Source organism: Gracilinanus agilis, chromosome 3 (genome assembly GCF_016433145.1).
Source record: "Gracilinanus agilis isolate LMUSP501 chromosome 3, AgileGrace, whole genome shotgun sequence".
Lineage (NCBI taxonomy): Eukaryota > Metazoa > Chordata > Mammalia > Didelphimorphia > Didelphidae > Gracilinanus > Gracilinanus agilis.
In genome coordinates this window covers 42,177,470-42,191,529 of record NC_058132.1, presented here as the reverse complement: position 1 = coordinate 42,191,529, position 14,060 = coordinate 42,177,470, and the positions used below count along the sequence as shown (strand labels likewise).

Sequence of the window (14,060 nt, the reverse complement as noted above, 5' to 3'; positions counted from 1 at the left end):
TGTGGAACCAGAAATGCATTAGAAAAATATATGATCAACCACATAGTGTGATAGGGGTTTTGATGTTAAAGAATTGCTCTACTGCAAATATGAATGACATGGAAATAGGTTTTGAACAATGATACATATATATATAACCTAGTGGAACTGCTTGTTGGCTTTGGGAGGGGGGAGCAGAAAGCAGGGAGGAGTGGATCATGAATCATGTAACTGTGGAGAAATATTCTAAATAAAAATTTAAAAAAAAAAGAAAAATTATTTGGGTAACTATTCTATAGGTATTTATTCTTGACTTTTCTAGTAAACTGCTTTTAAAAGTATAATAAAAATGATTTGAAATCTTTCTTTTATATAGGGCTTAATTTTGCTCATTCTTCTTAAAAATAATAATCTTTAAAATTGAATTCAAATACTGGGCTTTCAATAAACTCCAAAAGACAAATTACCTAAGAAAGAACTCTCCATTTGATGACAATTGTTGGGACAATTATAAAGCAATCTAGCAGAAATTAGTTTAAATTAACATTTTATACTAAATACTATAACAAATTCAAAATCAGTAGATAAGCTAAATATTAAAAGTCATATTGGGAGCAGCAAGTCAGGCTTAAGTATGGGGGGTTCTGGTTTCAAATCTGACCTCAGATACTTTCTAGTTGTGTGATCCTGGCCAAGTCATTCAATCCCCACTGCCTACCCTTTAGTGCTCTTCTGCCTTGGAAGCAATACACAGTAATGATTCTAAGATGGAAAATAAAGGTTTTTTAAAAATCACACCATTAAAAATTAAAAGAAAAACAAATCATATACTTTTTTAAGCTATGGCTGAAGATATGAATTCTTAATCAAAGGACAGACTAATTGCAAAAGAAAAAAAGGTAATTTTCATTCATGAAACTGAAAATAATAATAGCTAACCTTTATATAGTGCCTATTATGTGCCAAGCATTGTGCTAAGCACTTTACAAATATTATTTCATTTGATCCTCATGAAAACTCTTGGAAATAAGGGATGTTTTCATCCCCATTTTATAGATGAGGGAACTGAGGAAGTCACAGATCAAGTGATTGGTCCATGGCCACACATTAGTATCTCAGGCCAGATCTGAACTTAGGTCTTTCTGACTCCAGGCCCAGTATTCTACCCACTGTGCCACCTAGCTGTTTCCCCAATCTTCTGGTGGGGTAGGAAAAAGTTTTTGTATGGATAAAACCAGTGGTTCCCAAACTTTTTTGGCCTACTGCCCCCTTTCCAGAAAAAATATTACTTAGCCCCCTGGAAATTAATTTTTTAAAAACTTTAATTGCAATTAATAGGAAACATAAATGCACCTGTGGCCATCACCGCTCCCCCTGGGTCGCTGCAGCACCCACCAGGGGATGATGACGCCCACTTTGGGAATCACTGGATAAACTAACACAACTAAAGTAAGAGGAATGCCTAGGGGAAAAAAATCTTTTTAACAAATATGTACTGAAGAGCTTCAATCCATTATAGAGAAATAAATAAAACCAAAAGCTATTCCTTTAGAGATAAAAGGTCAAAGGATATAAACAAACAAAATTCTTAAAAGGATTGCAAACAACCATATAAAAGAAAGTTTCAATCATTAATCATAAAAGAAATCAAAAGAACTCAGATGCTCATCTCTACATCCAGCAAAAAACAAAAATGACAAAAGATACGGAGAGTCAATTTTGGAGCAGCAGGCAAACTAAAACTAATGCATGGTTGGTGAAACTGTAAACTGCTTTTTTGGAAAACAATTTGGAATTATGTAAAGAAAGTGTATAATAGGCCCTCACACTTTGTCCCTGGGGTTCCACTGCAGCATAAACCATAGGCAGATCAATACAAAAAAATCCCCATAAACCAAAATATTTACAATATTTATTGTTTTCTGTAGTTGCCAAGGACAGGAAACAAGTAACATCTATGGAGTGAGGGATCAGCCCCACAAATTGTAGTCCATCAATGTAGCGGAAGAAGTATGGGTGTATAAGAAATAGTGAATGGGATGAGCTCTAGGAACACATGGAAGATCTAGAGAAACTGGTGCTGAGTAAAGGAGCAGATAGAGGAAGACAAGAGAAACAATCACTAGAATAATGTTGATGTGAAAAAGCACCACCACACACAACTGATGTTGTGGAAGGAAAAATGGAGATTATAGTACTTAGCCCACTGGAGAGACAGGAGAAGGCCCCTGCTGCCTCCTCTTTTTCACAGAGGCTGGAGGCCAGGTATGTGGAGCATTGCAGAAAAGCTTCAGTCTTTTTTGATATTTGGATTAATTTTGCTGAACTCTTTTCCTTCTTCATTTTAAAAAATTTATTCATTTTTTCAGTTACATAAAGAAACAATTTTTGACAACCATTTTCTGACATTTTAGGAGTCAGATTTTTTCCCTCTCCAAGGTAGTAAATAATCTGATATAGGTTTACCAGTTTTCCCCTTCACTTTAAAGGTTGAATTCTCTAGGAAAGGGAGAAGGAAGTGATACAATGGGAAATGAAGGTTTCGACAAAAAGACAAGAGATTAATAAACTGTATTAAAAAATAAACAACATGATCAAATTGTTAAGATAGCTGGCATTCAGGACATTGCTAATCAGGCTGAAAGAATCAGAATTAGAATATGGAATAATAGAAACAGTAAATGATGCAGAATCCACATTGAGAAAAGCTTTTTCCCTATACATACACATCGACTTACTTTTTTGGTGCACAGTAAACATCAGAGGACGGTCTTCTGGATGCAGGTACATTAAGATGGAGGTTCCAATCAGGTCCTGAGGGAGGTAGCCCAGCAAAGGTACAGCTCTGGGATGGACATACATCACCATAGAGAAAAAATTTGAGAAATGATGATATTTGTGAACCCTTTCCAACCAAATCTAATTTCCAGTATTTTCTCCTCAAAGATAATTTTTGGCAAATTGGCAAAAATAGTGCAGAAAATTGTTCAGGATAATGGTTATGAGTTAAGACTTTAAAGGAACAAGCAAAGATAAACAAAGCCTAAGCTAACTGTACTGAAATTTCCTATAGCAGTAAAATGAGTATTTTATAGTGCAAGTTGTTTCAGCAATTAACACTTTTAAATGGGTTGTATTTGAAGTGATGGCACTTTCCCAGTGTCATGTAAATAAGATATCATGCTATCTCTGTGATGTATGGTATGCCCTATAGTAAACAAACAAAAACAAAAATTAAGGATGGGGCAGCCAATTTCAGCTTCTCTTTCAGATGTTAAGACCTTTTCATATCAATCATACTATTACCATCCTAACTAATTTGGTGGTTGGGAGGTCTATTTACAGTGTGATCCAAATGGAAGAGGCCAGGGCCTCATTCACTATCTCGTCTTGGACAAGTCTCTCCTCCTCTATCAGATCTTTTTTTCTCATATGTAAAACAGGTCATCTCTGCTCTGTCTACCTAATGTGGCTACTGTCAAGTTTAAGTAAGATAGGTAGGTGAAGCATTTTTCCAAGGATAAAAAAGAAAGCATTTTTAGTTAATACAATCACTGAAACAATTTTTTTAATGATAAGATGTAGTTTATCAGAAAAAGAGAGACTTAAGATCTGCTTTAACAACATAAACCTCAATGTGCTGAATGGGAAGCCATTTTCAGAAATTCATTTCTCACTGGTTTAGGCTTACAGAAGTACCCACCTTTCATCCACTTCAAGAAACATACACCCTGGGGTATGTGTTGTTGTAAAGATCCTTTTATTCACGGGGATCCGGGGAGCTAGGAAAACACATACCTTGATATCTTTAAAATGCCAATAAATATTCATTAACTATTGTAGCTATTTTGTGAATCTGTCATATGTCTAAACAATAAGAGCATACATAAGGAATACAAATCTATTTAAAATGAGTGAAATAAATTTCACCAGCAAGTACTATTTTAAGTGCTGATAATTTTCATTAAAATCTCAGCAACGTTTTAATCTACATGATTTTGAAATGGGCAGTAGAGTAGGATAGTTAGACAAAGACCCTATTAAAGCTTCTAATGTGCAAAGTATATATTTTTTAAAAAGCAACTTAAATTCAAAATTTGGATGAAAAAGTAAAATGGCATTTAAGAACTGTGCAGAAATGAAATGGTCAGTAAAGAATGGGCTCATTTTTCACTTATTCAAACAGGTTCTGTGATTGGAAAAATTTAAGGAAAGGAAAAATTACCAAAACCTAAAGAATAATCTTCTGAAATGCACTACACAAAAGGCTTTTTTTTTTGGTATTTGCATTTCTTGATTTGTGTGAATTAAACTGGTAATGTTAAATAGTAGATACTTATGTGGGTTTAGATATATTGCTTTGTCACACAAAAACAAATTATACTTTATCATAGATTTTTCTAAGTACTTTTAAAGTTAGCAAAACATCGCTGTCTGTACATTCTGTGTTCTCTACTTCTAAGGAACCTCAGTAGGCAATATGATCACACTGGTGACCTACTTGCTGGAGTTTGTGTTAGATACTTTGTATGTAATTACTGATCCCAGAGTTAGACTGCTCCTAATATAAAGTCACTTTGAAAGGGGGAAAAAAAGGTGGGTATCTGGTTTGTGAGCATGCCAGATATATACTTGGGCAGTGAGTACGCAACTATAGTTTGTACTGGGTTTTATTTAAAGCAAAATTGGGGAGGGAGGGAGAGAAAGAGGTGGGAGATACCATAAGGTCAATATTCAACTCTTGCACTTGAATGCGATTTCATGGCCATAGGTCACAGACATTCTGATTAAATTAATCCCCACAATAGAATGTAAGGTCCTTGAGGGCGATGATTGGCTTTTCTTTGGTAACCTCCAAATTTGCTCCAATGCCCTGCACATAGAAAGCCCTTAAGAAATGCTAGATGAATTAATTCATTTTACAAGAACCTCTGTAATGAAGTTTGATTTTTTTATTTTCATCATTTCATGTGAGAGATCTAAAAAATTAAATGGCTTCCAGTATCTCCCCTTCTTTCCCCTCCCCATCCCAGATGAGAGCTCTGTGTCTGTGGTCAAATTCTCCTCCTAGATCTCTCTACCATACTGCCCCTCAAAGGAAATGACTGAAGAGATTTGTGAACAAGTCACAAAGATAAAAGTGTGGTCTCGATCTGGGTGAACCCCCAAAAAGTTAGGCAGCAGGCTGGCCCAGGCCTTTTCTCATCCCAGGTGTCTGATTCAGGAGACTAAGCTCTGCTCTTCATATAGAGATGTGTTTGCAGAGTTATACAGGTACTTCACATACACCCACCTAATGTGCTTCTATCTGTACAAACTGAATGACTTGCCTTCATAACCAGAATGGATCTTCTCGACCAGAGCAAGACAGCAGGGTTCTGATTCAGTGTCAGTAGAATTATACACATTGATCAAATACGGGGTGATCCGGAATGGATAATAATAGGCTTCTTGTTCTCGGTCTTTACCTCCCCTGAGGAAATTTTAAATGATTAACTGATTAAAATCAATGTTGTTGCTATTTAGAAGATAGATGAGCAAAATACTCAAATTTTTCACAGTGATTTCTCAGAAAAGGAAATTATATATGTGTCTATTTTCAAAAGTGGAAAAATGTGATCTAAATTTTGCCACTATACACAATACTATTTCTTTTTTATCATCACACAATCACAGATTTGGGATTATAAAGGATGTAAGTAGTCATTTAAAACCAATCTCCTCATTTGACAGATGAGAAGATTGAAATAAACAAGAATGAAGGGACTTGTCTGGAGCCCACAGCCAGGAGCATCTGAGGCTGGAGTGCAACCCAGTCCTCATGACTCCAGCCCCAGCACTCTGTTCACTACTTCACACTACTCATTCTGCCACTTGGCAACTTGAGTGTTTGGTGATGGTGAGGTGAGTAAAACCATCCCAGAGCTTACCACATAGTGGAACAACCTCACTTTACCTCTCTATCTCCTTAGCATCCAAACTCCTATTTTTGTCTCTCTCACTTCTGGGGCGGCTGCTAAGAACCATAGATGTTAGCTTATTTTCAGGAGTATTTTATACTCACAAGCATTTAATCACATAAAAACCTGGATCCTGAACTGGCTATTTCCCTCCCTTCTCCTACTCCTTAACTCTGCTTGTTCCTCCAAGGCCATGATTCCCTTACTTTAAATGTCTTTTGTACATGATTCTCCTCGCCATGCCCTCCACTTCCCAGGAGCAGTGTGTGATAGGAGTCCACCTGGGGTGCATCCTTACTGCCACAAGCTGCTATACTTACCTGATCCTGCAGAAAAAGGGCTTCACTTGAGAATATTCATACTGGGAAGCTGCCAGAAATAAACACAAACAGATTGCAAATCACCACTTCAAGCAAGAATGCTCTACAAATTCTTCCTTCTTAGCCCATCACTATTCTAATCTTGCTCCTTTACTCGGAAGTTGGTCAAGGAAACAAGCTGACTCTCAGAAAAGTCAGTCTATACTCACCATTTATATATATGCATATGTGCATATTATATGTAATGTATATGCCAACTCACACACAGCATACTTTAGGGCCTAATCATCTCTTGGAAGAACTTGCACACAGCAATAACTCTGCTTAATTAGGCAATGATGGCTTCACATAGCAGCTTGTTACATGAATGATGGCAAATTAGACCCATTCAAAAGACAACAGGCTGAACACTAAGAATCCTAAGTTACTAGACTAATACCTGTAGTTCTGATCATTGCATCTCAAACAAAGATGAAATCCGGAGAAGATCTAGAGAAAGAGAATCATAGTATTCTGAGGCAAAAAGAATGAGGTCTCTAGTTAACAAGGCAAAAGGGGGAGATGTGATGAAAACTTACAAAGTCATGAGTGTCATTGATGGGTATGTACAGACTTGTTCAAGAGGCTCCAGAACACTAGAATTTGTGGCCATGCTCTAACAATTGAGTGAGGCAGAGGAAAGATGACAAAAGGAAGAACCATCTGACAAAGCATTGGCTAGGAGGTAGAAGGACTTGCTGCCTCAATAGCAGGGACAAGCAGAAGACAAAGGGGCTCAAGGAGCTCCCAGAAAAATTCATTGACTGCTGATCCATCAAAAGTCATTCATAGAAAACCAAATGCTTCTGAGTGTAACCTCAAACTTTTTTGAAGCAACATTACAGAGCATAGCTACATAAAATATACGGGCCACTGAATGTACCTTTGGGCTGACCTAATGCCAAAGTTCTATTAAATTTATTTAAAATTATATATGTGTGTGTGTGTGTATTTATAGAGTTTACATCTTTTTTGCTATAAATGTAGAGTTATTATCTATAGGCAAGATTAGGAGGTTTGAGTACATGGACCACATTACTGTATAAATATCATTAAAAATGAATGACAGGGGCAGCTGGGTGATCAGTATAATGAGAAGCAGTACTAGAGACTAAAGGTCTTGGCTTTAAATCTGACCTCAGATGTTTCCTAGCTGTGTGATCATGGCACTTAGCCCCCATTGCCTAGCCCTTACTGCTCTTCTGCCTTGGAAGTAATACACAGTATTGATAAGACAGAACGTAAGGGTTAAAAAAAAAAATCCTATTGAATGGATTTATAAATACACCAAACTGGATCACATAGCCTGAGATAATACAGAACAGAGAAAGAGATCTATTTCCCAATATCAGAATTCTAAAGGCATCCATTTATTACAGTGCAGAGGGCTGCTTTAAAGAATCCCAGAGTTAGAGAGCTGGAGGGGACTCTAGAGCTCATTGAGCCCAAAAGTTTCATTTTATAGATCAATCTGGAGAGGGAAGCCTCAGTGGTCCCAATATCACACTGGTAGCAATCAATGGAGCTAGGTTTTGAAAGGTAAGTGTGAATCAGACTCGATTTTCAAACCCAAATTCAAATGCCAACTTCAAAGCTTTCATACAGTCATCTTGGTAAAATCATAGGGGCTCTTAATTTTTTCCTCTAAAAATTTATTTATATTTTCATAAAATCACAAAAATAATTCAAGGGCAAGGACTTATTCCTCTAATTCTAGGACACTAGAATTTGCAGCTATTCCTTAAACCTTGAATGGGGAATGGGGGAGTAGAAGTTCAATGAAGGAAAATGATTTTACATTGAGGGTAGTGGTAAAGCCAAGGATCACATTCCATAAATATTATGCTTAAGCAAAAAGAAATCATCAAAATGAGTGAAACTCAAGAAATGATACTGAGAAGCTGTGTGACCCTGGGCAAGTCACTTGACCCCCATTGCCCACCCTTACCACTCTTCCACCTATGAGACAATACACTGAAGTACAAGGGTTTAAAAAAAAAAAAAAAAAAGAAACGATACTGAGGAAAGAAGTCAGCCCCAAGAGCATTCCCAGTGTAAAGAAAGAGCAAGTATACCAAAGCAGAGACTTCAAAGTAATATGACATTAGACATAGACTTTAAGGCCATCAGAGCTTTAGGAATTAAGTTCTAAGAGGCAAAAGGGGTAAGAAATGGTAAATGAGAATTAGGAAAACTGGGGTGGATTACTGAGGAAAGCTTGTAGAAGATAAACAGATGGGGAAGAACACAAAAACTATAAAGCCCTGACTCTTAGCCCATATGAAGTACCCTCGAAAATGTACCATGCTGGACACTGAGGGCACTGAGATAAATGAAGAATGACAGGGCAGAAAAGTACTGATGATATTTAAAGAATGAGTTAAAAAAGAAAGGAGAAAAAGATTGGAAGAGTAATGAGATGAACAGAAACACTTTAGAATGTTGGGAATAGCTAAGAAAAAAAGTAATCTTAGCCTGGAATAAAAAGGACAACTTTCAAACAATTATGTAATATTAGACAAAGGATAGGTTGCAAATATCTGTAATTGAAAAAGCAAGTGTCCAACATTATTCACTGGCTAAAAGAAGGCCAAAGTACTTTGAAAAAGAAGTAAACAGGCAGGTGGGGAGAAGACTGGGAGTTAGTGAACCCCTAAATTGGTTGGGAAGAGAAACTCTTCACAAAGACAATTAGAAAAATTGCAAAATATCTTTTAAGATGACACTTTCTAATTAAAGGTTTCTAAAACAAGAAAATGGGTACGAGCCTAAAAAAAAGATAGCCTTTAGAAGTTTAGGGACAAGAAAAGGAAAGATTTCAGTGTTCAATCAGAATTCAAATGAAATTTAAAATCTATTTGAATAGAAACACTGTAGACAAAACAGAGAGAAAAACACTTCAACTGTACTAAGCTAGATACATGAGAGCCAAAATTTATGTTAGTTATATTTACAATGTATATGCAGCTATAAGCAATCATTTGAGATGTCTATATTTGTAGGTCTAGATATCTATACATACAAGCATGTATACAAAGTAGAATCAAGCTAGCAGCAATCAGAACAAATTATTAGATGTTTACCGCTATTAAAAATCAATTATTTAAAACACTTGCTCATTCTAGTACCTTGGGCTCTCATACTTGGGTATTGCTGAACTTACTATATTTTGTTAAATATGCATTCAGTTCTAAATTAAAGACAAATGAATTCTTTTTTTAATGAGAATTAAAAGACTGCTCATGTCACCTGTTTGGGTGCTGACATTCCAGAGTGGAAGATGGGCTTGGGCCGTGTGTGCGTAGAATACCCTCACATCTTGAGGGGCAAGCAGCTCAACAAATGGGGAAGATGCCAGGGAATTCTTCTTACGGTTCAGTATAAAAGCGGCCTGCTCTGAAACATGTACCAACTTTCCCGACAGAAACGAAAAAACCGCCACAAAGGTGTCCTATCAAAGACATTTTTAAAATGCAAACATTTAACCTTTACAAGCAGGAGCCACCATAAGATAATTTTCTTTTACAACTTATGATAAACAGCTATAACCTTAATTTTTTAAAAATTCAAAAACAGAACTACAATATTTGGATTATCTAACATCTCATTCCCTGCCTCCAAACCATCTTTTTTTGTGTGGATCTATGACTTCACTGATGCAGGAATTCAGGAATCAGAAGCTTCTTCCTCTAATGCACATCAATAACTCACTCATAATCTCTCTCAGAGTTGCTTTGGGAATTTAGCGGTTAAGTGATTTGCTCATGGTCACATGGGTATGTGACAGAACATGTGCCGGTTGTAGAACTTGAACCCAGTTCTTGTCCTGGATTCTGTCCTAGACCATACAAGGGTTGGCCCTTCTATCCACAATGCAACAGTGCACAAACAATAAACTTCAATAATGTTTAAAGTCATCTGCCTCCAAATGTGGCATTTGATTCCAGCCCCCTTTATGTGCAGAGCTTGCCTTCTCTGGTTAACCCTCTAGTGCCTGGCTCAGACAGTAATGAGCTCAAATATCTGGGCATCTCTTTACTTTGGTTGTCTCTGCGGTCACAGAATTTGTACAAGATGCCCATTTTTCATGGTCATATTCTTTAGTTGCCTCATTAATGTCTGTTTTCCCAGTTACTATTTCTATTTACCACACTCTGTTTCAAAAGGCATGTATAAAGTACTCAATAAATGCTTGCTGAATGACCTCTGCTAAGAGAGTAGCACTAAATCCATTAGGTTTATTTTAAATTGAAATCGGGCTATAATTTCAAAACAAAATGGCATCATTCATTGATTTCCAGAATATCAAATAAAGTACAATTAAAGAGGAGGCTCAAGTTTTTGTTCAATATGAAGAGATTCTCTAAAGAAATAGAATCTTGTCTTGTTTTCTCTGAGGACACAAAAATAGATGAAAACTCATTATTCCATAAGTTTGCAAAAGCCTGAAAAGGCTAACTAAGACTGACAAAAAATGAAAATTATTCTTCTAACAGAAAAAAATGACAAAGGCCACCCTGTTGAAATGATTTTTTTAAATTTTATTTTAGACAAAGAGGAATAAATGCTATGGCTATAGGAACTATACAGTATCCAAAATACAGCAAGATACACTGGTCTTTTAGATTCTCCAAGGCAATGGCAGAAGCACCTTAAATGGATTTTCTCACATAATCTACCTTAGGTTACAATGTTTAAACTACATAGTTCATTCAATTTTAAATATCTACATATAGACTAAGTCCTGGAAAAATTGTAGAGAAGGGCAGGACCCATCCTGGGCCACTTACTGTGTTTTTAGAAGTGTGCTCTGACGCAATGGTAGCCAGATCCTTGAGACTGTACTTAGTTACATCTGTTTGGTGTGCTCCATTTGGTCTGAGAATCTGGAAAAACTCATTGTTGGCTGAAAACAACAGGACAATGTAAGTGGTATGATGAAGATAGTATTAATAATTTTTATAACCCATTCTTTGAGTTATATCTTATTTTTTATAAGAAATTAATGTTTTGTATTTATAATGAGAGCACCCAATTACATAGTAAGTTTGTTTTAAATAGTGACTTACATATTAGAAACCTACAAACCCATTAAACCCGTTTAAAGCAAATGTGCAAACTGAAATTTTGAGTGTTTCTTCTCCAATGGAGATTTTCCACACGAATATTTTCTAGATCATACAGAAAACATGCCACAAATAAATTTAAGGAATTAATCACACACATTTCTAAAAAAGAAAGCAGGCAGTATACACTGCTAAAGGAAAAATCATATTTTATTGCTGGAATTAGACTGCATTTAGAATCTGTAAAGATGCAAAAGTTATAGGGAGAGTTGGTATGTACCTGAAGAACTTTTAAGGGTGTGTTTTGAGGGGAAAAGAGAAAATAGGAAAGAGTGATACTGGCAGTTTATTTATTGGCAGTTACTAATTAACTGTAGTTCTATTTTTTAAAAATGTTTTATTCTTGATCAAAAGTATTTTTAATGTAAATTTAAATCAGTGTTTCTAAAAAAAATAGAGTATCACTGAAAAAACCCATCTTTTGTCAAGACAAAATATTTTATATTAATCATGGTCTTACTCATCCAATGTGCTTAATGAAATCAATGCATTTGGTTCATTCTGTATATTCTGAAACCATGGCAACAACTTTGGTGGAGATGGAGCTTACAGTGCATTGGACCAATGACATGCTTCAACTACTGAGTTTTCTCTTGAGTCAGCTATACCTTGAACACTGTTTACACATCGAAGGGCATAGTTGAGGGCATCAAGAATACTTGGTTTATGATTTCTCTCTGAAGGAAGATATTTTTTCATTTCTCGGACCACCATCATAAGTTCTTCAGAAGTCTTGTTTCGATCTTGCTGTTCACTGAAAAACAATAAGAGATAAAATTCCATTTTCATAAGTTGTTTCCCTTCCTCAGTGAATTGATGTTTCACTACTGATACATGGAGGTCTTGATTCCTTTTATTTGTTCTCCCCTTCCTCCTGGATCTACTTCTTTGCCACTAGCTACAGGCCTTTATTTTCTACTACTAACTTTTCAAATCTACTCCATATGAGCTTAATTTTCCTAGATATTCCTTGGGAATATGAGACTGGCTCAATCTATATCCAGGTTTTTTTACCCTAATAATTAAAATTTGGTCTCTTTTCTCTTAGACAAGGAAGAATGAAAACTGGTCAAAATAACAACCAAACTCACCTGTTGTTATCAGCCACGGTTTTGTTTTGCTGTTTGAAGCCTTGTTTCCACATCTCATCAGATTCTTTATCAAAGGAATCCATCCCATTGGATTCTGGTCCATTAAATTCATTTCCACTGGAGTCATTGCCATCAGACTTACTGCACTGCATTTCTAAACCTTTACAATGGATGGCTTTCTTTGACTTCTAAATAATGGTGGTTCTAAATGAATGTGTTCTCTATTTTGGAATCAATAATGATGATGCTCCAGTTATCATTTTGGTCCAAGCCATCACTATCACAAAATTTTCTGTTACAGCTGATTTGCAAAATGTGGCATGAGTAATTAATTGCTGTCATTCAATAAGGAGAATTTTTTTCTAGAATTAATATATTCCATAATAAAGAACTTCAGTATCTTATATTTCCACTAAAGCATAACAACTTCAATCTGAAAAAAAAATAAAAGAAAAAAGGAAACAAGTTGGGATATAAATTTTGAGTTTGATACCTGAAACTATGAAGTTAATATCATAGGCTCCTCTTTGAGACACAGGTATCATGAGATCCTTCAAGGTCACCCAGTTCAATCCTACCATTTAATAGAAGAGAAAACGAATGTCCCAAGAGATGCAGCTCCTTTTCTAAGGTCATATGAGTAACTGAGCAGAGTTGGGATTCAAACCCAGGTGTTAGAACCAAATCCAGGACCTTTTCCATTGTACCAGAAGGTCTTCTTCCAATACTAGTCAGGTTTGAACCCAAGTCCCTTAGTTTCAAATTCAGTGCTCATTACACTATCAATCTTATGCCACCAGAATCCACTAAACACCTTCTATGGCACTGTGCTAGAAGCTGGGGAATATCAAGACAAAACAGAAAAGCCACCTCCATTTTCAAGGAAGGTATGAGGGACAATAATTACATGTACAGGGGTAAATATTTGGGGTCTGCTCCTGTGATTTCTATCTTTCTTTTTTGGGGGGAGGTATTTATTTATAAACCCTTACCTTCTGTCTTAGAATCAATACTAAGACAGAAGAGCAGTAAGGGATAGGCAATAGGGGTTAAGTGACTTGGCCAGGGTGACACAGCTAGGAAGTGTCTGAGACCAGATTTGAATTGGCAGAGGAAACATATATGGTCTCTGGCCAAAAGAGTTACATGAGGGCACTTCAAGATTAAATACCTTGTCACACACACTTAGCATGGATCAAAGGCAGAATCTGAACCCAGATCTTAGAATGCTGGGATCAAGGACCTAGAACTGAAAGGTACCTTTGTGATCCTCTAGTCCAACTCTCTTCTTATAAATGAAAAAAAAAAGCGTTTATTAAATACATTTTCTTGCCAGGCACTGTGCAAAATGATGGAAATGCAGATACATACACAATGCCATGAAAACGAAGGCCCAAGAAGGTTAACACTGACTTGCCTAAGGTCACACAGGGAGTTGGGGTAATAAGCGTCACTTGAAATCTGGTCACTTGTCTCCAGTACTGGTTTCCTCTTTCTATTTCAGGTTGTCCATGGAGAGAAACAATCAGAGAAGGGTTCACATCC

The 14,060-nt window shown here is 36.3% G+C and overlaps 1 protein-coding gene across 1 annotated transcript in view; it reads right to left on the bottom strand.

The window, feature by feature from the left end:
• The window catches only part of PER3 (period circadian regulator 3), a 40,311-nt gene extending 27,477 nt beyond the window's left edge, over window positions 1-12,834 (bottom strand). Inside the window, exons 1-8 of the mRNA XM_044671251.1 lie at window positions 12,516-12,834; window positions 12,033-12,178; window positions 11,089-11,204; window positions 9,548-9,749; window positions 6,260-6,308; window positions 5,310-5,452; window positions 3,683-3,761; window positions 2,718-2,824 (exon numbers count right to left, since the gene is read on the bottom strand). Coding sequence (XP_044527186.1) covers window positions 2,718-2,824; window positions 3,683-3,761; window positions 5,310-5,452; window positions 6,260-6,308; window positions 9,548-9,749; window positions 11,089-11,204; window positions 12,033-12,178; window positions 12,516-12,667 — 994 coding nt within the window. The 5' untranslated portion in view covers window positions 12,668-12,834. The remainder of the gene's footprint in view (window positions 1-2,717; window positions 2,825-3,682; window positions 3,762-5,309; window positions 5,453-6,259; window positions 6,309-9,547; window positions 9,750-11,088; window positions 11,205-12,032; window positions 12,179-12,515) is intronic.
• Window positions 12,835-14,060: the final 1,226 nt, after the last annotated feature.